The sequence below is a fragment of the Canis lupus genome, chromosome X (genome assembly GCF_003254725.2).
Source record: "Canis lupus dingo isolate Sandy chromosome X, ASM325472v2, whole genome shotgun sequence".
Classification (NCBI taxonomy): domain Eukaryota; kingdom Metazoa; phylum Chordata; class Mammalia; order Carnivora; family Canidae; genus Canis; species Canis lupus.
In genome coordinates, this window is record NC_064281.1 from 76,428,855 (window position 1) to 76,451,713 (window position 22,859).

Genomic DNA, 22,859 nt, shown 5'->3' on the forward strand with positions numbered 1-22,859 from the left:
TCCCAGTACTCTGGGATCATGAGCTGAACCGAAGGCAGATGTTTAACTGACTGAGCCACCCAGGCGCCCTCCCTATGGTTTTTAATTTGCATTTCCCTAATGATTTCTGATGTTGGTCATCTTTTCATATGCTTGGTCATTTATATATCTTCTTTGGGGAAGTCCCTATCCAAATGCTTTATGTTTTAATTGGATCTTTTTTTGTCTTTTTGTTATTGAGTTGTAAGAATTCTTTATATATTCCAGATCCAAGTTCCTTATTAGACATATTTTTCATAAAAATAGACAACCAAATTATCAAATTTATTTAAAAATTCAAAGGACCTGGAAGAGCAATAACAATATGAAAAGAAAAACAATGTTGAAGGACTTACACTGCTGATTTTTAAGCTATAAATGAGGCATTGGTATAAGGACATAAACATGGATTAATGCAGCAAGATAGAGTCTAGAAATAGACAAATATAAGCCATCAATTGATTTTTTAAAAAGGTACTCAGATAATTTAAGTGATCAAGGGAATGGACAGTCAGTCCTTCTAACAAATAAAGCTGGTTCTACTGTATATTTTTTTGGGGGGGGGCGGGAAATGAACCTAGATCCTTACCATACATTTTACAGAAAATTTACTTGAAATTTATTGTGGACTTCAAAATAAGAGCTCAAACTATAAAGTGTCTACAAGACAATGTAGGAGAAATTCTTTGTAACTTTGAGGTAGAAAAGATTTCTTAGGGACACCTGGGTGGCTCAGTGGTTGAGCGTCTGCCTTTGGCTCAGGGCGTGATCCTGGTGTCCTGGGTTTGAGTCCTACATTGGGCTCCCTGTGAGAAGCCTGCTTCTCCCTCTGCCTATGTCTGTCTTTCATGAATAAATAAAAAAAAATCTTAAAAAAAGAAAAGATTTTTAGGACAAAAAATCATGAACCCTAAGAGAAAAAAAATTAAACATCTTAAAATGTTTTGCTCCTAGAAAGACAACATTAAGATAATGAAAATACTTGCAAGAGATATCTAACAAAGGATTTATATGCAGAATATATTTAAAAAGTTACAAATCAAAAAAATAATAAAATTTACAAATCAATAATATGAAGACAATCCAATATAAAATCAAATATAAAATATTTAAAAATCCAATAAAATCCAATCCAATGTAAAATGCAAAACAAATATAATATCAAATGTGCAAACAACAGTGGATTTGTCACAAAAGGAGATATATAAATGGCCAATGAGCACATAAAGGGATATTCAACATTATTTATCATCATGGAATTGCAAATTAAAATTAAAATGAGAAACTTATATGAAATCTCGATAATTTCTAAATCTATTTTAATTTTTTAAAGATTTTATTTATTTATTCATGAGACACAGAGAGGCAGAGACTTAGGCAGAGGGAGAAACAGGCTCCCTGAGGGAAGCCCAATGTGGGACCCGATCCCAGGACCCCGAAACCATGCCCTGAGCCAAAGGCAAATGCTCAACCACTGAGCCACTCAGGCGTCCCTAATTCCTAATTTTAAAAAGGCTGACAGGGCAGCCCCGGTGGCTCAGCGGTTTAGCGCCACCTTCAGCCCAGGGCGTGATCCTGGAGACCTGGATCGAGTCCCATGTTGGGCTTCCTGCATGGAGCCTGCTTCTCCCTCTGCCTGTGTTTTTGCCTCTTTCTCTCTGTGTGTATCTCTCATGAATAAATAAGCAAAATCCTTAAAAAATAAAATAAAAAGGCTGACAATATCAGGTGCTGGAAAGAGTGTGATGCAATTTGAAATCACATGCATTTTTGTTGGGAATATAAAACAGTATGGCAAGTTCAGACAATGGTTGTGTAGTTTATTATAAAATTAAAAATATACTTACTATAATATATATAAATACCACTCCCAAGTATCAATCCCACTCCACTGTGAGATCTTTTAAAATAATACTGAATTTTTCATGAATATAATATAATTACTGTAGAAATGTGGGAAATACAGGTTATAAAACTATGGGGAAAACTATAATCGAAATCATAAATACAATAACTACTGATTTTTGCTTTTCTTTGCACATACCATTTCCCTATATAATTTATATTCTGGATAAAATTGTTTTAGAGAATATATTTTTTCACTTGGCATCATTTCATAAGAGTTTTCCCTATGTCATTAAAATTTTCCTAAACATAATTTTAAGAAAGCAAATTGCAAACTACTATAAATAAACAAGTAGAAAAATCTTTGAACCAAGAAATGGTGGAAGCAGAAGCTTTGGGGGAAATAGGGGCCTCAAGATAGTGTGTTTTTAAAATGGGAGAAAAAAAACAGCATGTTTTATGCTGCTGAAAAGATAACTGATTACAATGAAATAAGTATAATGAAATCTTTTCTTGAAAAATGTGTGTGTGTATATGTGTGTAAATATATATACACATATTGGCATTGATAAAAGTCTGGGAGGGTATATATCAAAATGTTAGGAGTATTTATCAGTGTTAGGAAATGCAATATATATATTTTTAATTTTCCATATAATTACTAGGTTTTCTACTGTGAACATATATAACTTATGTAATAAAAAATAAGTTAAAGGATATGGAAGAGACACATTCCTAGCAATTTCAATAGAAAAAATACAATAGAAAAGAAGCTGAACCATTTTTGGGATAAGGAACATTTCTTTTTTTTTTAAGGATTCATTTATTTATTTTTGAGAGAGAGTCAAGAGAGGCAGAGGGAGAAAATATTCAAGCAGACTCCCTGCTGAGCACAGAGCCTGATACAGGGCTCAATCTCACTACCCATGAGATAATGATCTGAGCTGAAACTAAGAGTTGGACACTTAACTGACTGAGCCACACAGGTGCCCCTAAGGAACAGTTCTAAAGCAACCTATGGATTTAGTTAAAAGTATGATCGTGAGAACTATCTCACTGTTCTCTGTTTCCTCCAATGGATGTGCCCAAATCTGGAACCTTTCCAAAACAATAAAGGTGCCTAAGAAATAGAATGTATATCTCCCATATACAAACAATAATCATAAACAAACAATAATCATTGTTTTCAATAGGTACCCCTTCTATTCTTTGAGTGTTTCATAAGTATCAACAGTGCTGTTTTACATCTGATTTCTGTATGGATTCAAATACATTCTCCTAAATGGAAAGCATTATCTTTGGTAGTAGTAGTAGTACTAGAATAGCATTTATTATGGACTTACTTAGTAAACTACATTGTGAATTGCACAGGAAAAGTGTGTAAAGAAGTATTAGAAGCTCGTCCTTCAAATCTGGAGGGTAAGCCACCTACCCTCACTAATGTTATTGCAGAATTAGAAATATTCCTAAACAAACAAAAAGGACTCTCTCACTGTTTTTTCCTGACACAGTGGCCCAGCTTAGAATCCAAGGGTGTAGGCCTGCAGAGTTTTAGCATTCCTAAGAACATGTGGTATAGGTTTTTTTTTTTTTTTGGTATAGGTTATTAAATATCCTATGATTCTAAGGAATATATTAAATTAAATTTTATTTTTGAGTGGTTAATACAAACATGGGGTTCCAAATTCCAAAAGCACAAAAGTTCACACAGGTAAGTCTTCAAGTCTCCTTCCACTTTCTCTGCAAATAGGTTACCCTTCAAAAAAGGCAAGCACTGTTACCAGTTACTTGTTGATATTAACAGGGATATTCAATGTATACATATATGTAGTAAAGTATCATTAAGCAAATGATGGCACGCTAAACATTGCTATGCACCCTGTTTTCTTCACTTAAAAATGTGTTTTGGACATCATTCCATATCAGTATACATAGATAGAGCTGCTCTTTCTTTTTAATAGCTGCATATTACAGGGAGATACACCACAATTTTACTATTTATAATTATTTAGAATCTTTCCAATCTTTTACTATTAAAAAATTCTGCAGTGAATATTTTTTTACATATAGTATTTTGCAATGTACAAATATTACATTAGGATAGATTCTTTAAGTATAATTGCTGGTCAATAGTTATGTGCATTTGTGCACATGTCCCTTGACTTGTCTTTTTAATGAACAGTCTTGTCATTTGTTTTTCTACTGGATTGTTGGTCATTATCCTTTCTTTATAAGTTCATAGGGGTTTGCACTATATTAGGGAGCTTAGTAAGGCATAATTCTAAACATGAATAGAAGACCAAAAAAGAGGGAATCCCTTGGTGGCTCAGGGGTTTAGTGCCTGCCTTTGGCCCAGGGCGTGATCCTGGAGTCCTGGGATGGAGTCCCACATCAGGCTCCCTGCATGCAGCCTGCTTCTCCCTCTGCCTGTGTCTCTGCCTCTCTCTCTCCTCTGTGTCTTTCATGAATAAGTAAATAAAATCTTTAAAAAAAGAAGACCAAAAAAGAGTAACAAAGCACCAAATCCAAATTATATGTATCCACCAAATGTTATTACAGTATGAGATATTAAGATACCCCAAGTTTCTTTCTAAAATATATTTTAGTAAACTCTTGCTTCCTCCCTCCTCTATTGAAAAATCACATATAAAGCATCTCCTGTGTGGCAGACTCTAGGCTACGCTCTGGGGTTACAGACATTAAAGACAAAGACATACTTTTAGGCAGGCATTGATCTATAATCAACAGAAGATATCGTGGAATTCTCATGAGTCAATGGTCTTCACTTCCTTCAACTATTAACTGACTACTTTGTCTTCCATGTATAACACTGAGAATACAGTGGTGAACAAGACTGAGAAAGTGGCCCTTCCTTCATGGAACTTACAGTCTAATTCAAATTCCCTCCTGACAGTGCTTGGAATGCAAATTCAAAGAATTTTATATATTCAGAGATAAAGCATATGCATTCATTAGGCAGGTGAGAGAAAAGGAGGCAGGAGAGCAGCTAGGATCTGCCTTGAGAAGTACATGGGTAGTATCCCTTTCCTTAGATAGAAATGTGGAAGAGAAGCCAGACCATCCCTAACTAGTGCCTGACACCTGGCCGTGAGGTGACAGATAGGAAGGATTGCATGACCGGTTTGGATCCTTACAGAGACAGGCCCTTTTTCTTGAGCAACTGTAGGGACCTAGAAATGGCACAGTGTGCTACCGTTTCAAGTGAGAAAAAAAGCAGCGTGGCATAAAGAATGACTTGGCACAGATCAGTGGTTTGTTTCTTTGTGTTAGAGGGCAAGGTCTGCTTTCCTTTAGAACAGAAACAGTAACGAGGCCTCCACGGGAACCCCTTCCCACCTTCTTCCTTTCCACCGCCCCATAAGCAATGAAAAAATTTGGGAAGGCCACCATAGAACCTCCAACATAGGTGGTTTACAGGTACAAGGTTATTTGATGAGTAAGCTTCTTTCATGAGTACAGAATTGTTACCCTCTTGTGCACGCTCAAGACCACACATATTTAGGTGCAAGAAATACTGTGGACAGGAGGAGAGGCAGGGCGTGAGAATGGGATAGGTACACACAAGAATATTTGGAATTAAGATGCTTCTCTCCTTTACTGCTTTCCCCATATCTTTATCCCATTTTGCCTTTACTATTTTAGTACAAGAAACACGGTAGGCAATAAGATGAGAAACTTAGAAGATAGCAATAAAAGCCCATGATGTTTGATATTGTTCAGCAAGTCAGACCAGAGTAGTCTTCCAGACACCAAGCCCACAGTATCCCATTTTGTGCAGAGAATTAAGTGCTTGGTGCTTCAGCTTGAGGTGTCTTCTCTCATTGACGGCTTTTGGAATAGATTAGAATGTACCCTCTTCCCTCAGTCTTGAGCCTCTTTGTCGACCCTCTCATCCCCTCCCCCAACCCGCCTCTTTAGGTGGACCTAGGACTTTGGAAAGTGTGTAAGACACTGAGGTATCCTTCCGCATGGTCGGGCCAGAGTGGAGTCAGCGACGCCACCGCCTGATAATCCACATGCGCTTCAGTTCAAGAAAAAGCAAAAGTGTTGGCTTGGTTGGGGGAAGATCCTGAAAGAAGGGAACTAACTAATGCTGAGACCCTTTAGTGTTGGTCTGCTTCCCTCTGTATCGCGCCGCTTCTTCTACGTTCAAATGCCGCTCCAGCTCTTACCAGGATGAGAAAAGGCTAGAGTTGAGCTCACCGACAGAGGGCGCAGTGGCGCTATACAAAGCTTAGTATCACTCCGCTTCTGTAAGGCCGGATCGCCTTACACAACTCTCCAGAGACTGCGGCTGCGGATATGGGTACGGGGACGTGGCAAAGCAAAGTCTGCGGAGGAGAAGGTAGCTGTTAATTAGTCACTAGACGTGGGTATCGGAGGAGCTTTGGGTAGGGGGGTAAGGGAATACCAAAAAGTGGCAATTGTTTGCAAGTTACGGCCCTTAATATGACAAAGCAGGTTTCACGTCCGAAATCCCAGGTGCCGGGCCAATCCACAAACGTAGTCGCCGCCATTGTCTCGAGTCCTCGTGTCCAGCTGACTGTCCGTCCCTCTTTCTGTAGGGCACAGCACCCCTTGAGGCAAGGAAATAAGAGAACTGCCTCTGATCCAAGCAGAGCAGGTCAGTGAGAAGGCGGGCATTTCTTGGGAGTGTGGATATGGGTATCAGAGAGAAATCTGGGAAAAGTGATCTGGTCGTGGGGCGCGGGCGGTGAAAGGGAGAGGGGGACAGGGGTAATTTGAGTGGCACGCAACTATAAATTTAAAATGATCTTGCTAGCTTGATTTCCAGACACTAACTCCACCTCCGACCGTATTTGGGAAGGTAAAGGAGTATAGTAGCGGCTTCTAGCGGAGAAATGGCGGTTTGTATAATGGAAGGAGGGGCTATTGCTGTAGGTGAGCGTGGTTGTCAGGGGAACCCTGGGAGGGAGAGTGTAAAAAGCAGTTTCAAGTGTTTGATAATCAAGGCCCTGGATTAGAAAATGGTCTCATGTCCTGGTTACTAGTCAGACCATTAATAACCAAGTCTCTCTCACTGCCTTTTTGTTTGGTCTTTGGGTGTGTATCATGCGTTTACATATTTAGGTCTGTTCTGAAGTTTTCGGTACAGATGTTTTTGTAAAGATCTGTAGAGGGCCTTGGACCTCAGAGGGAGGGGATAAGAAAAGGACGCTGGGCCTAATTTCTGTGGAGTGGGCAGTGTTTGGAGTTGGTAGATGGCTAAGACTAGAACAGGCAGGAATCTAGGTGAAACTCCAGATCTCCTTTCTACATGCTTTGTAAACAGTCCTCCCTTACTCCTGCTGTGTTGCAGAAAATGATAGGCTTTAGGGAGAGGAAGGAAACAAACGCTTAGATGAAATTTGGAGATAATACTTTTCATTTATTTGCAGCCAATTTCCATGGCTTGTCTGAGCATTTCATCTCTACTACCACCACCACTATCTTGTTAGGGATGTAGGAGTTGTCTGTGTAGGGGAATTGTCAGACTTTAGGAGTGGAGCAGAGGAACATGAAGGGAGAGGGAGGAAGAAAGGGACACAGAAAATTTTGGCAAACAGGTACCTGTCTCCAGAAAGGATAGGTGTCCCAGGTGCTGATCTCTCCTAAGGAATTAGTCTCCATTGTCTCATGTGTCTTCATTTACTTATTTATCACCACATTTGTGACTCTCTGGCTATGGACCCATCTCCAGGTCTGTGGAACTCTGTTGTGAAGGTTTACAAATGGTAACCCAGCTTGAACCTAGGAAATAATGAAAAGAAACATGCCCTGTATCAGTTAACGATTGGTGTGAGGGTAGACAGGAGAAGATTGAGACTAGGGAATTCTATTCTCTTTTGTTTTGCCAGTTTACTAACCCCTCTTTGGTTCCCTGCTGATTTAGATAGGAGTCTTTGAAAGCTTTGGGAGTATAGAAGGGTAACACTTGTTTTTCCGATTTCCCACTTGCTTTTCCTATTTTTATGCTTCACCTAAGCCAATTTTAAACTAGAGAAATGAAAGGACAGTCACTGAATAGTAAAATGGTGGGCAACAGGGAGAAGGAGGATCAGTCCTGAATTAGGGCGATGGTGGTATGGGACCAGAAGGAGGGAAACATTACACAAACTACAAATATAGGAACTAGACCAAGGACCATGATCTTTCTACCATGAGGTCAGTGTCCATATCCTCCGATTTGTTTATTTGTCCATTGATCTGCCTGTAGGTCTGCCATAGGGCTTGTCAACATCGGAAGCAAGGAAAGGAGGAGAAAATTACTCCAGATCAGTGAAGTTTGGTATGAATATGGAGACTTCCTCAGTAGACGTGTAGGATGAAGTAGTAGTCCAGCAGGGATAAAGAGCCAGTCTAGGGATTCCTTAGTCTCTCTCATTCCCATTAAGCTTTCCCACTCCATACTCCTGTTTTGTGTCTAGAAAGAAAATTAGTAGCACCTGAAGTTTTGTAGAGAGTGTGAAATGAGGAGAGAGAGAGTTTGATAATTATCTACCTCTCTCACTTAGCCCTGAATGTTCATACTCTCCTGTCTCTCTGTGCTAATCAACGTAAGAAATACATTGGAAGAGACTCAAAGCCCCATTTCCTTCCTCCACTCCTAGGTCCAACTTCAGTGGCAGATCTGGTGGCCTTGGAGTGGCTGAAGACCACCACCCTCCACAGGGCTGCGCTCAGGCACAAAGCCATTCTTCCTTTCCCTGAGTGAGCTTCCTCTGCACGTTGTTTATATCATTGGCAGAGCTTGTAGGTGGAAAGGGGGCTGAGTGACGAATGGACTTTGTATGAAAACACCAACCTGGGACAGACCTTCAGTCAAGGCTGAGACGGGGTTGGGGTATATAACTTGGCCTTGCCTTTAACTTGGATCATGACTGGCTCTGAGGCTGAGGCAGGGGCAGAGCAGGTGCTGGGACTGCCCTAAAAGCTGGAATCAGTAGCCCTGCCAACCCTAGAGCCAAGGCTAGGATCCAGGCCAAGGCAGTGGGTGAGGCAGAACTGGAAACAGGAACAGTGACCCAGGCCAAGGCTGGGGATGGAGCAGTGGCCAGGACACAGACAGTGACCTGCACTGAGGCCGTGGCTGTGACAAGGGATGTGGGCAAGATGGAAACTATGACTAAGAATAGAGTCATGACTGAGACTAAGGCAAAATCCGTGGCAGAACCTGGTATAGTGCCCCAAACCAAGTCAAAGGTGATGCCTATGGCCAGGGTCAGTGCAATAACCAAGTGTGAAGTCAAGGCTGCTGCTGGAAGTAAAACTGCTATCAGGTCCTTTGCCAAGGCTGATGATAAGGCCAGTATTGAGTCCAGGCCCGAGAGAAAGAGAGAGGATGACATCAAATTCAGGGCTGAGGCTGGGGACAGAGCTGGTATTATAATCGAGTCCAGTGATGAGGATGAAGAAAATGTCTGCTCCTGGTTCTGGACCGGAGAAGAGCCTAGTGTAGGATCCTGGTTCTGGCCTGAAGAGGAGACTCCTTCTCAAGTTTATAAGCCTCCACCTAAGATCCAGGAAAAGCCCAAGCCCATACCCAAACCTGAACTCACCATAAAGCAAAAAGCAGCAGCATGGTCAAGGGCCAGGTATAGTGTCCTAGTCCCAATAGAGGGAGGGGAGCCATCCTTGCCTCCAGAAGGGAATTGGACTCTGGTTGAGACCTTGATTGAAACTCCTCTGGGAATTCGGCCTCTGACCAAGATCCCACCCTATAAAGGGCCCTACTTCCAAACCTTAGCTGAGATAAAAAACCAAGTTAGGTATAGGGAAAAGTATGGGCCCAATCCAAGAGCCTGCCGCTGTAAATCACGTGACTTTAGTTTGGAGCCTAAAGAGTTTGATAAACTCGTTGCCCTACTTAAGTTAACTAAGGATCCTTTTATTCATGAAATAGCTACTATGATAATGGGCATCAGTCCTGCTTATCCATTTACCCAAGATATAATTCATGATGTAGGTATTACTGTTATGATTGAAAACTTGGTCAGTAATCCCAATGTTACAGAACACCCTAGAGCTTTAAATATGGTAGATGATAACTCTGAGTCTTCTGAAGAACGAAAACCAGCAGAGTCATACATACATCAAGTTTGTAAGGACATAATCTCTTATCCATTGAACTCCCCTGTGCAACTGGCTGGACTAAAATTATTAGTGCACCTGAGTGTGAAATTTGAGGATCACCATATAATTGCAAATTACATTCCAGATTTCCTTACTTTGTTAAACAATGGAAGTGTCAAAACTAAGTTTTATGTTTTAAAAGTCTTCTTGCGCTTGTCTAAAAATCAAGCCAATACAAGAGAACTGATTAGTGCCAAAGTACTATCATCATTGGTCGCACCCTTTAACAAGAATGAGTCAAAGGCCAATATTCTTAGTATCATTGAAATATTTGAGAATATAAATTTCCAATTCAAAAAGAAGGCGAAGCTGTTTACCAAGGAAGAGTTCACTAAATCTGAGCTTATTTCCATATTCCAGGAAGCAAAAGAGTTTGGTCAGAAACTCCAAGACTTAGCAGAGCACAGTGATCCTGAGGTGAGAGATAAAGTTATACGATTAATACTCAAACTCTGAATAGCTGTATGTTCTCACAAAACCGTGAACAATTTTTTTGGTGTTGTAATATGAAGCCATGCATATTATAATTGTAAGTTAAATATTTATGTTATTTCTATTGATTGAAGGAAGCGATTTTATGGATACCAAATGATCTTGAGAGCTTTGAGTGTTTGTTGATTTTTATTGTGCTATATAAATTGAGATATTTTTAGTATTTCTGCAACATTACCTGATAATGAATCTATTCATCCTGAGTAAGCTATATTTCTGTGCTTTATATTGACATAAGTGTATTCATTTGAGACTTTATTTACATGTTAATAAAGTTATACGCTAAAACTGATGAAAACATTGTCGTAGTTCTTCAGTTGAAGTCTAGTTAGAGGGATCCCTGAGTGGCGCAGCGGTTTAGCGCCTGCCTTTGGCCCAGGGCACGATCCTGGAGACCCGGGATCGAATCCCACCTCGGGCTCCCGGTGCATGGAGCCTGCTTCTCCCTCTGCCTATGTCTCTTCCTCCCTCTCTCTCTCTGTGTGACTATCATAAATAAATAAAAATTAAAAAACAAACAAAACAAAAAAAACCATGAAGTCTAGTTAGAAGGATAAAGCACAATTATCACAAAGATGATAAAGAGTACTGTCTTTGTGTGTGGGACGGAGGGTACAAACAAAATAAGTTCACATAGATCCTGTAGTTTCAACGTGTTCAAGGAATGGAATCACTCAATACCATGAGAGAGGACTATGCTACTAGATGACATTCTGGGCTCATCTGGGGAAGGGGGTGAGGACACAGTCCTAGGAGAAAGGGAACATATATACTTTCATTCCAGTCTGAGTCCCAGAACCTCTGTTCACCCTTTAACATAGGATATCTCATCAGGATACCTTGAAGCTTTTTAAGTCCCAGGAGGATTCCTGGTTCTCACTCCCATTCAGCAAAGACATGGGAGTATGATTCTGAAAGGACCCAGCCCCACCATGCCCTCAAACTCCAGGTACCCCCATCAAGGTACCAGGTTTACTGCTTCATCCCCTGTAGTCCTGGGCCTTAAAGAAAGGTCTTCCTGGAGACCAACTACAAAAACTGCTTCATGGATAGTCTCATTTGTCTTGCCTTGGTGACTGTTTACTCTCATCCTTGCTTTTGTTTGCTTGCCAGTACTTTGGGCTTGGTACTTTGCACCTATCCTGGTGGCAGCACCTTGTTTGTGCTGACCCCTTTTGGTCAGATTTCAGCAAGCTGAGCTCAGTGAGATGGCTATAGGATTCCAAAGTCCTTTAGGGATGTGTGGTTAGGAAGAAATTAATTCCCCTAGTTCCATTATCCTATCTATTGGTGCAGGTTACAGAGCTGAAGCCTTGTCTGTACTGCTTCAGCTCCTCCTGCCTATACTTAATGAAAACTAGGTTCTGGCTGGGGGTTACTGGCATAGATTTCAGAGTATAGATTGGGATCTGGGATCATCTCTGCTTCCTTTGCTGTTATTGTTCTCTTTCCTTTACTACTAAGAATTGAGAAATATAGATATTAGGATCAGTGTACAAATACTAGTCTTTCTTTTAAACTTCCTCTTGTTCCTAGTTTATGTTTTTGATGGAAGACCTAAACTGAAAAACTTGAACAAGGTTTCATATACTCCCAGTTTTAGAAGCCATGCTTAGTTTAATTTCCATTAAGGTCAGTTCTGAACTCATCTTTTATACACTTAGGAATTGAAATGAAGGATAACTGGCCACACATGTACATTAAGTGTGAAAAAAGTAGGGTTTTTGCAATATGTAATTGCAGCTTAGATTTTTGAAGTTCTTTGTAATTTTTTTTAAGTAGGCTCCATTAAGCATTGAGTCCAACACAGGGCTTGAACTCACAACCCTGAAATCAAGACCAGAGCTGAGATCTAGAGTCAGATGCTCAACCTATTGAGCCACCCAGGTGCTTGTTTATAATTTTTTTAATCCCCTGGAATTCCAACTATGTGTACTAATTTCAGAGTTGGGGTTGTCACAATACAATTGGACCAGGCCCTTTGGAAATATTCTCTATCTCAAATGCTCTATGGAGCACACAATCAGTTGACATCTATGGAATTTTCTATCAGCTAAAGAGTGGGGTATGCAGCTATTTGTTTCAAAGCAAGAAGCTGATGGTTTCTCCTTGGGTGGGAATTAGGGGAGACATTCATTTCCTAAATTGTTCCTGGGGTGTGCTTGAAGTCAAAACCCTATTGCTCATCCCTTGTTTCACTCCTTTCCTGGAAAAATAATTCAGGCAACTCCATGTAGTATCAGGGCTGATCTGATACTACTTCTAAAATGTTGCTGCCTGGGAGTAAAAATCAGGATGGATTTCTCATCTTCCTGTTACGAAGTAATCTTCCTACAGCACACCTGGACTGTTAGCACACACTGACACTGTCTACCATACCCTCAATTTTAAAAGAGGACTTTTCTATGGGAATTCATCTTTACAATATCACCAAATTCCCCAGTAAGACTTTCAGAGCTCTGTATCCTTCACCTTTCTATTTTTCCCATTATATCCCACTATGTGGCCTACATTCAAACCACAATGGGCCAATGTTTCCATACTTTTAATGCACTTTCCTGCTTTTGTTTGTTTGCTTAGGCCAACTGCAATGCTTTTACAAACCTTTTTTTTTCTTTTTTTTTGCTTTTGGGCATACTACTCATTCCTTTTAAGGTCAGCTCAAATGCAAGGTTGTTTTGAAGTCTTCCCTGACGTGCTTATCCTCCTTGTGTCCATGTTGGAATTAATAGCCCCTTCTGCATTTCCAAAGTTTTTTATTTACTCCTCTATTTTAGCATTTGTGTCTTTATATTGTGCCTTGGAATCTTCTTAGTAAGTTGGAGCTTGTATTTAGAGTCAGCATAGAGGGGGAAGCTTGGGCTTTGAGAATATCTGAATTTCAAAGCCTGAACTTTTTATTATGTGTAGTAATAATAATTATTAATACTTATACATTCATTAAGTGTTTACTGTGTGCCAGATACCATCCTATGTGCTTTACTTGTACTAACTCATTTAAATCCTAAAACATCCCTATGGAGTAGGTCCCCCTATCCACATTTTACATGGAGAAAGCTGATATACTGATTGGTTAACTAACTTGCCCAAGCTCATTGAGTTGGTTAGCAGCAGAGCTGAGATTCAAACCTTTGCAGTCTGAGTCTGGAGCCAGCATATGTACCCACTTTGTAACTCCATAACCCCACATAGCTTTACATTAGTAATGTACATGGCCCATCTCAAACTTAAGTTTGAGTGATGTAAGATTGCACAGGTCCCTTATCTCTTCTGCTTTGTTCCTGTAGGACACCTCCTGGCTTTATCTTCATTCCCTACCCAACTAAGCATTTATGGTCCATCATTTTCAACATGTTTTTAAGTACTTTTTAGTGTGGTAAAATACATATAACATGAAAGTTGCCATTTTAATGACTTTTATGTGCACAATTCAGTGATGTTAATTGCATTCACAATGTTGTGCAGCCATCAGTACTATCTATTTCCAAACTTTTTCATCACCCAAAAGAGAAACTATATAAACCATTAAGCAGTAACTCTCAATTCCCTCCTCCCTTCAGCCCCTGGTAATTCCTAATCTACTTTCTGTATCCATGAAAATGCCTATTCTGAATATTTCTTTTATATATAAATATATTTTTATTGAAGTTCAATTTGCCAACATATAGTATAATACCCAGTGCTCATGCCATCAAGTGCCCTCCTCAGTGCCCGTCACCCAGTCACCCCATACCCCCACCCGCCTCCCCTTCCACTACCCATTGTTCATTTCCCTGAATATTTATTATAGGTAGAATCATATGATTTTGTTCTTTTGTGTCTGGTTTATTTCACTTAGCATGTTTTTAGTGTTTATCCATGTTCAGGCACCTGGGTGGCTCAGTCAGTTAATCATCTATCTTAGCTCAGGTCATGATCCTAGGGCCCTGGGATTGAGCCCCGAGTGGCAGGAGTGTTGGCTCCGTCCCTCAGCACAGAGTCTGCTTCTCCCTCTCCCTCTGCCCCTCCCCCTTTCCCATGTGTACACTCTCTCTCCAAAAATAAAGTTTATCCATGTTGTAGCATGTATTAGAACTTTATTCCTTTTTTGTGCCTGAGTATTCCACTGTGTGTGTGTGTCTGCATATCTGTGTATCTGTGTGTGTGCACCAAATTTTGTATATTCTTTATCTGTTGATGGGCACTTAAGTTGTTTCCACTTATTGGCTATTATAAATAATACTGCAGTGAACATTGGTGAACAAGTATCTGTTTGAATCTCTTCTTTCAAAATTTTTATTTATTTTTATTATTTTTTTAAAGATTTTATTTTATTTATTCATGAGAGACACACAGAGAGAGAGGCAGAGACACAGGCAGAGAGAGAAGCAGGTCCCATGCAGGGAGCCCAATATGGGACTTGATCCCAGGACTCCAGGACCACACCCTGGGCCGAAGGCAGGCACTAAACCGCTGAGCCATCCAGAGATCCCCTGCTTTCAAAATTTTTAAATATAAACCTAGAACTAGAATTTCTGAACCATATAATAATTTTATGTTAAGCAATTTGAGGAACTGCCCAATTTTTCCACCGCAGCTGCACCATTTAACAATTCCATTAGTAACAGCAGGGGTTCTAGTTTATCTACATCCTTAGCAATACTTGTTATTTTACATTTTTAGTAGCTATCCTAGTAGGTATCAAGTACAATTTCATGGTAGTTTTCATTTGCATTTCCCTAATGACTAATGGTGTTGGGCTTTTTTTCATGTGTTTATTGGCTATTTGCATATCTTCTTTGGAGTAATGTCTAGTCAAGTTCTCTGCCTATTTTTAAATTGAGTTGTTTTGTTGTTATATTGTAGTAGTTCTTTATATATTAAGGATACAAGTCACTTATTAGCTATATGATTTGCAAGTATTTTACTCTAGGTTTTTTAATGTTAATGATGTCCTTTGATGCATAAAAGTTTTTAATTGTGATGATGTCAGATTTATCTATTTTTTGTCTTTTGTTGCTTGTGCTTTTGGTGTCATATCTAAGAATACATTGCCAGATCCAAAAGCCAGGAAGATTTATTCTTGTTTTCTTCTGAGAGTTTTATAGTTGTAACTTATATTTAACTCATTGATCCCTTTTGAGTTGATTTTTGCATACGAAATGAAGAAAGGATCCAACTTCATATTTTTACATATGGGAATCCAGTTGTTTCAGCACCATTTGATGAATAATATAGTCTTTCTCCATTTAATGGACTTGGCGCTCTTGTCAAAATCAATTTGCCATAGACATATTGGTTTATTTTGGGACTCTCAATTCTGTTCCATTCATCTCTATGTCTATCTTATACCTGTACCACAGGGTTTTGATTACTGTAGCTTTGTAATAAGTTTAGAAATCAAAAGTGTAAGTGCTCCAACTTTTTCTTCTTTAAAAAATTTTTTAAAAATCTGAATCCCTTTCCATTCCATTTGAATTTTAGAATCAGCTTTTCCATTTACATCACAGAAGCCATTGAGTTTTTTATGTATATTTTTATTGAAGTTCGATTTGACAATATATACTATAACACCCAGTACTCATCCTGTCAAGTGCCCCCCTCAGTGCCTGTCACCCAGTCACTCCATCCCCCTACATTGGGATTTTAATAGGGATTGCATTGAATCAGTGGATTGCTTTGGGGATATTATTATCTCAACAACATTAAGTCTTCCAATCTATGGACATGGGATACCTTTATATTCATGTAAATCCTTAAATCCTTTTAGCAGTATTTTGTAGTCTATATACAAGCCTTTCATCTCCTTGGTTACACTTATTCCTAGAGGTTTTATTCTTTTAAATACTAGTGTAAGTGAAATTGCTTCCCTAATTCCCTTCTCAGATTATTCATTGCTGGTATATAGAAACAACTGATTCTTGTGTGTTGATCTTTTGTAAATTTTTGTGTGCTGTAACCTGCAACTTTGCTGTATTTGTTTATTAAATTTAGCGGCTTTTTTGGTGAACTCTTTGGGAATTTCTCTATATAGGATTATGTCATCTACAAATAGCAATACTTTTTTTTCTTCCTTTCCTATTTGGATACCTTTTATTTCTTTGTCCTAATTACTGTGGCTAGATCTTTCAGAATAATGTTGAATAACATTGGGGAATATGGGCATGCTTGTCTTTTTCCTGAATTTAGGGGGAAAACTTTTAGTCTTTCATTACTGAGTATAATGTTAGCTGTGGGCTTTTCATAAATGCCCTTTATCATGTTAAGGAAGTTCCCTACTCTGCCTAATATTCTGAAATTTTTTTATCATGAAAGAGTATCAGACTTAATCAAATGTCTTTTTTGCATTAAATGAGGCTGTTATGTGGGTTTTATTGTTGCTGTTCTATTAAGGTGATGTATTACACTGTTCTAGTAAAGTGATGTATTACATTGATTGACTTACAAATATTTACACTCTTGATTTCTTGGAATAAATCCCTCTTGGTTATGGTGTATAATCCTTTTGATATGCTGTTAGATTTAGTGTGCTAGTATTTAGTTGAGAATTTTTGCAACTATATCTCATATCTACATTCATAAGGTCTCTTTTGTTCTTTCCTTGTGATATCTTTATCTGGCTTTGGTGTAGGGTAATGCTGGCTTCATGGAATTAGTTAGGAAATGTTCCCTGCTCTGTTTTAGAAAAGTTGAGGATTGGTGTTAATTCTTTAAATATTTGGTACAATACTCCAGTGAAACCATCTGGTCCTGGACTTTTCTTTGTTGGGAGGTTTTTGAGTACAGATATAATCTCTTTACCATTTATGGTCTGTTGAAATTTTCTATTTCTTCTTAAGTTGGTTTAGGTAATTTGTGTGTTTTGGGGACTTTCTCAGTTTTATCTAGGTTATCTAATTTGTTGTGTACAATGTTTATAGTATTCTTGTAGTTTTTAAAATTTCTGTATGGTTAGTAATAATGCCCCCACCTTCATTTCTGAATTTTGTTATTTGTTGTGTCTTCTCTTTTTCTTTGTCAGTCTAGCTAAAGGTTTGTCAGTCTTGTTGATCTTTTCAAAGAACCAACATTTGGTTTTGTTCATTGTCTCTTCTCTACTGTTTTTTTATACTCTATTTTGTTTATCTCCACTTGAATCTTTATTATTTCCTTTCTTCTGCTAGGTTTGGGTTTCATCTTCTTTTCCTAGTTCCTGAAGATGGAAAGCTAGGTAATTGGGGATTTTTCTTACTTTTTAAAGCACACATTAACAATGATAAATTTCCTTCTGAACACTGCCCTTGCTGCAAACTGTTAAGATTTCATATATTATTTTTTTCATTTTCATTCATCTCTAAGTATCTTCTAATTTCCCTGTGACTTTTTCTTTGACCCATTGCCTGTTTAAGACTGTGTTATTTAATTTCCACATTTGTTAATTTTCCACTTTTCCTTCTGTCATTGATTCTTAGCTTCATCTCTTGTCAGTGGAGATACTTCATATCATCTCAGTCATTTTAAGTTTATTGAGATTTGTTATAGGACACTTGCAGTGTCCTAACATGTCTGGAGTATGTTCCATGTACACCAGAGAAAAATGTGTATCTTGCTGTTGTTTTGTGGAGTATTCTATATATGTCTGATAGGTCTAGTTGATTTATAACACTGCTGAAACCCTCTGTTTCCTTTTCCATATTCTTACCAAATGTTCTACCCATTGAATGTAATGTTGGGAGTCTTCACCTATTATTGTAGAACTGTGAGCCACCCAGATGCCCTATTTGTACCATTTTTAAGTCCACTCTATCTATAGGTTCCTTTAGAACTCTCAACTGCATGAGAGTATATATATTATATATTGTTATTATATATATGAAAAGGAATAATAATTTTTTCAATTCTAACTCCACACACTTTTCCATCTACTACTCCATCTTTCTCTACCCTTTCACAACAGTGTTTTCTACATTGTTTTTTTTTCCTGCTTTCTCATCTCTTACTTAGTCCTCACACAATTGCAATCTAGTTTCTTTCTCTATTCTGTATGGGAACTCTGCCCCAAAACTCTCATCTTCCCTAAAGAAAAGGGACAATTTAATTTTTAAAATATTTTAAGCATGGTATTGGAGATTAATGCATATTTTCTACTTTTGATGTATTCTTCCATGTGGTGGGAACTTCATTAGAATGACAACTGTGATGTTTCTCTGCCTTCACCCTTACTTTTGTTTCTCTATCTTCCCTTTCTCTTTGAAAATTTGCCTTACCACAGAGGGCTGTGTCCTACTTTGCTTTTCCATAATATAAATTTTCATGTGTATATTGGAATAGATCCCCAGTTTCTAACTGGGTGGGATATTGTAGCAAATTCTTGGATTTATTTTTAGGGATACTGTTGTCCAAAATTCTAAGTTACATTCATCTGTGTAAAATTTGTCAGTAACAAAGATTCTTTTATTCGGATGTCTGGGTGGCTCAGCGGTTGTTGAGCGTCTGACTTTGGCTCAGGGCATGATCCCGAAGTCCCGGGATGGGTTCCCACATCAGGCTCCCTGCATGGAACCTGCTTCTCCCTCTGCCTATGTTTCTGCCTCTCTCTCTGTGTCTCTCATGAATAAATAAATAAAATCTTTAAAAAAGAGATTCTTTTATTCCCCAGCTTCACAGAGATATTAACATAATAACATATGTAAATTTAACTTGTATAACATCATGATTTGATACATGTATATATTGTGAGATGATTACCACTATAAGATTAGGTAACACCACCATTCCCTGACATGATTACCATTTTCTTTGTGGTAATATTTAAGACTTACTCTCTTAACAACTTATTTATATGTGTAATACAGTATTGTTAGTTATAGTCACCATGCTGTACATCAGATCACCAGGGCTTATTCATCTTATAGGTGGAAGTTTGTACTCTTTGACCAACATCTCATCTTACCCATCCTCAGCCCCTGGCAACCACCATGCTACTCTCTATTTCTATGAGTTTTTTTTTATATTCCACATATGAGTAAGAACATACAATATTTGTCTTTCTCTCTCTGGCTTATTTCACATGATGTAATGCCCTCACGGTCCATTGTTACTGTTCCTGTACTGCAGGATTTACATTTTTATGGCTGAATAATATTCTTCTGTATATATGCCCATCACCAAACAACTCATCCAGGGATTCTGAATGAGCTATCCACTGGTGTCCATGTTGGGCTTTCTATTGGACAGGCAGGTTTGGTATCTGGGTCAGCAAGTGGGCAGATCTCATGCATGTGTACATGGGGATCCAACTGGTACCTGGTTCCAAGGAGGCAGGCCTGGAGCCTAAGTTCACTGGGGCCTGATAGGCACCAGGGACCACTGGAGTTGGCCTGATGTCTCAGTCCAAAGGGTCCAGTCCTGTACTAGAGGAAGCTGTGAGCCTGGTTTCACAGGAGCCAGCCTGAAGGCTGGGGCCATTGTGGCTGCTCTGGTGATGGGGAAGGCCAGGCACATGGTATGTTGGAGCTGTCCTTGAGACTGGATCACAGAGGCTGGCCTGGTGCTAGGGCAGGGCTAAGAGCCTGGATCCATAGGAACTGGCCTAGAAGTAAGGGCTGCACTGGGGTGGACTGAGACTAGTGCTGCAGGAACTAGCCTCGTGCTGGGGTGGATCAAAAGCCTGGGTCTGCAGTGGCCAGCCTGGTATTGGGCCTAGCTGGGAGCCTGAATTCACAATGGTTGTTTGATTGCCTGAGGTGATAGGAACCACCTGGGTCTACGGGAGCTGGCAAGCATGAGGATGTGCTGAGAGCCTGGGCCACAGAACCACTTATGGCCTCAGGAGCCAGCCAGCAATGTGGTAACCCAGGAAGCTAGGTATGCAGGAGCCTCCTATGAGCATGGGCCCACAGACACCACCCTAGACCATTGGGGCTGGTTGTTGCCAGGGTGAAGCAGAAGCTTGGGTTTATGAGAACCCTCTGGAATCCTGATGCCACAGAAGCCACCTGAAGCCTGAGGAGTTGACAGACACCAGGAGAAATCAGAGGCTTGGGTTTGTAGGAGCCCCCCAGGAGTCTGGTGCTCTGAAAGCTGTCTGGAGCCATGGGAGCCACTTGGGCATGCTGGAGCTGATAGGCACTGAGGTGAGCCAGGAGCCTGAGTTGGCAGGAGCTGACTGGGAACCCAGTGTCATGGGAGATGCCTAAAGCTGTGGAGCTGGTAGGCACTGCAGTGAGCTGGGTGCCTGGTTTTGTGGGAGTCTACAGAGAGCCACTTAGGGCCACAAGAGTTGGCCTTGTGCTGGGACAGTCTGGCTCTGGAGTCTGGTGAAATTGGGTACTCACTTTGCTCTCCGTTTTCCATGGGAAGGATATCTTCCCATGCTGGGCTACTGGGTCTGGGGGTAGATGGAGTTAATATGAATCTATCTTTCCTACCCTCCTCAAAACATCTTTTCTTATTTCTATGCTTCACCCAGGTGCTGTCATCCCTCAACTGGAATCCTTGGCTCTTTTGAAGGTATTTTTGTGCATGGATAGTTATTCAAGTTGATATTTCTAAGGTAGTTGAGTACTAGACAGCTCTTTGCATCTGTGTTGCTGATATCACATCCTTACTTTATTATTTTTACTCATTTTATCTAGAGTATGGGTAGGGCAATAGGATAGATACTTACTTGGTCCCTCAAACCTCTATTTGTGCAGTATCTTAATACAGTGAGGTTTCAAAAAATTAGACATCATAAATAAATACCTCTTTGAATGCAACTCCAATCCCAGTCCCCTTCCTAGAGGCAACACATAGTCAGTTTCTAGAACTTTTCTATGCATTGCCTACATACAAAGATATGCAAGTATCCTGAGAATTAAAGTATTAAATTTTGTCATAGTATATATATTATTCTTTAACATTTTTTCCAATTGTATGATTTAGAGATTTTTCCATATAAGTATGTTTCTATATCTTTCTTATTGCTGTATCATATTTCATGTATTACAATATCATTTTTGTTTCTCTGGGTGATTCCAGGTAGACTTATGGGTTATAGGTACTTTTAGTTTTAATAGAATTTGATATCTCCTTAGAAAGGTATATCATTTTACACACTGACTACCAGTATATGAGAGTCCCTGGTTCCCCACACACCCACTACCAGTTCTGAGTATTTGCATATTTAAACATATCTGCCAGTCTGATAGATGCAAAATGATATCACTTTGTTTATTTTATTTTATTTTTTTTTAATTTTATTTATTTATTTATGATAGTCACACACACAGAGAGAGAGAGGCAGAAACACAGGCAGAGGGAGAAGCAGGCTCCATGCACCGGGAGCCCGACGTGGGACTCGATTCTGGGTCTCCAGGATCGCGCCCTGGGCCAAAGGCAGGCGCTAAACCACTGCGCCACCCAGGGATCCCTCACTTTGTTTAAATTAAAATTTTACTAATATTGAAGAAAATATATAAGTTCTGTTAACTCACAGAAAAGAATCATATGAAGAAAATGAATTTCCCCTTTAAAAAAATACAGTGCAGGGACACCTAGGCATGATCGGGTTATGATCTCAGGGTCATGGGATTGAGCCTTATGTTGGGCTCGGTGCTCAGTGCAGAGTCAGCTCCAGATTCTCTCTCTCCTTCTGCTCCTCCCCTCGCTATCTCTCTCTCTCTCTCTCTCTCAAATAAATAAATAAATAAATAAATAATAAAATCTTTTTAAAAAAGAAAATACAACTCAATCTGTAAGCAGATAAATGCTTCTTAGCAGCTTTCTGGGGGCTGTGGAAAAGTCTGAAAAGAAAAAATTTTTTACATAAACTTAAGATTCACAAATCTGTGATGTGTAAAGAAAAGATAAGAATTCTCATAGTGCTACTAAATTTGAGAGTTTACTATTATATTTTATTATTTTAATTGTTTCAAATATGTGGAGATACTGTTCAGATATTATATAAATCATCAATAATTAGTGTGGTAAATGAATATTTTGAAGTAAGATTACTAAACTTTTCTAAAGAGAAGGGACACAAGAAGTTATTAACTTATTTATATGGGAGGCAGGGGACGCCTGGGTGGCTCAGCGGTTGAGCGTCTGACTTTTTTTTATGAATTTATTTTTTATTGGTGTTCAATTTGCCAACATATAGAATAACACCCAGTGCTCATCTCATCAAGTGCCCCCCTCAGTGCCCGTCACCCAGTCACCTCCACCCCCCCGCCCACCTCCCCTTCCACCACCCCTAGTTTGTTTCCCAGAGTTAAGAGTCTCTCATGTTCTGTCTCCCTTTCTGGTATTTCCCATTTATTTTTTCTTCTTTCCCCTTTATTCCCTTTCACTATTTTTTATATTCTCCAAATGAATGAGACTATATAATGTTTGTCCTTCTCTGATTGACT

The 22,859-nt window shown here is 39.3% G+C and overlaps 2 protein-coding genes across 4 annotated transcripts in view; both read left to right on the forward strand.

The window, feature by feature from the left end:
- The first annotated feature begins 6,151 nt into the window (after window positions 1-6,151).
- GPRASP1 (G protein-coupled receptor associated sorting protein 1) overlaps window positions 6,152-22,859 on the forward strand; it is a 48,699-nt gene continuing 31,991 nt past the window's right edge. For 2 of the 3 annotated variants that reach the window (XM_025431635.3, XM_035712099.2), the window contains exon 1: window positions 20,939-20,979. The gene's annotated coding sequence lies outside the window, so the exon portion shown is untranslated. Of the gene's footprint in view, window positions 6,230-10,377; window positions 10,435-20,938; window positions 20,980-22,859 lie in introns of those variants that run through there. The other variant, XM_049107293.1, reaches the window with a different exon arrangement.
- ARMCX5 (armadillo repeat containing X-linked 5) lies at window positions 6,747-10,807 on the forward strand. Its single transcript, XM_035712314.1, has 3 exons — window positions 6,747-6,786; window positions 8,496-8,595; window positions 8,787-10,807. Exons 1-3 carry the CDS (start codon window positions 6,747-6,749, stop codon window positions 10,471-10,473), a joined length of 1,827 nt encoding a protein of 608 aa, XP_035568207.1. The 3' UTR covers window positions 10,474-10,807.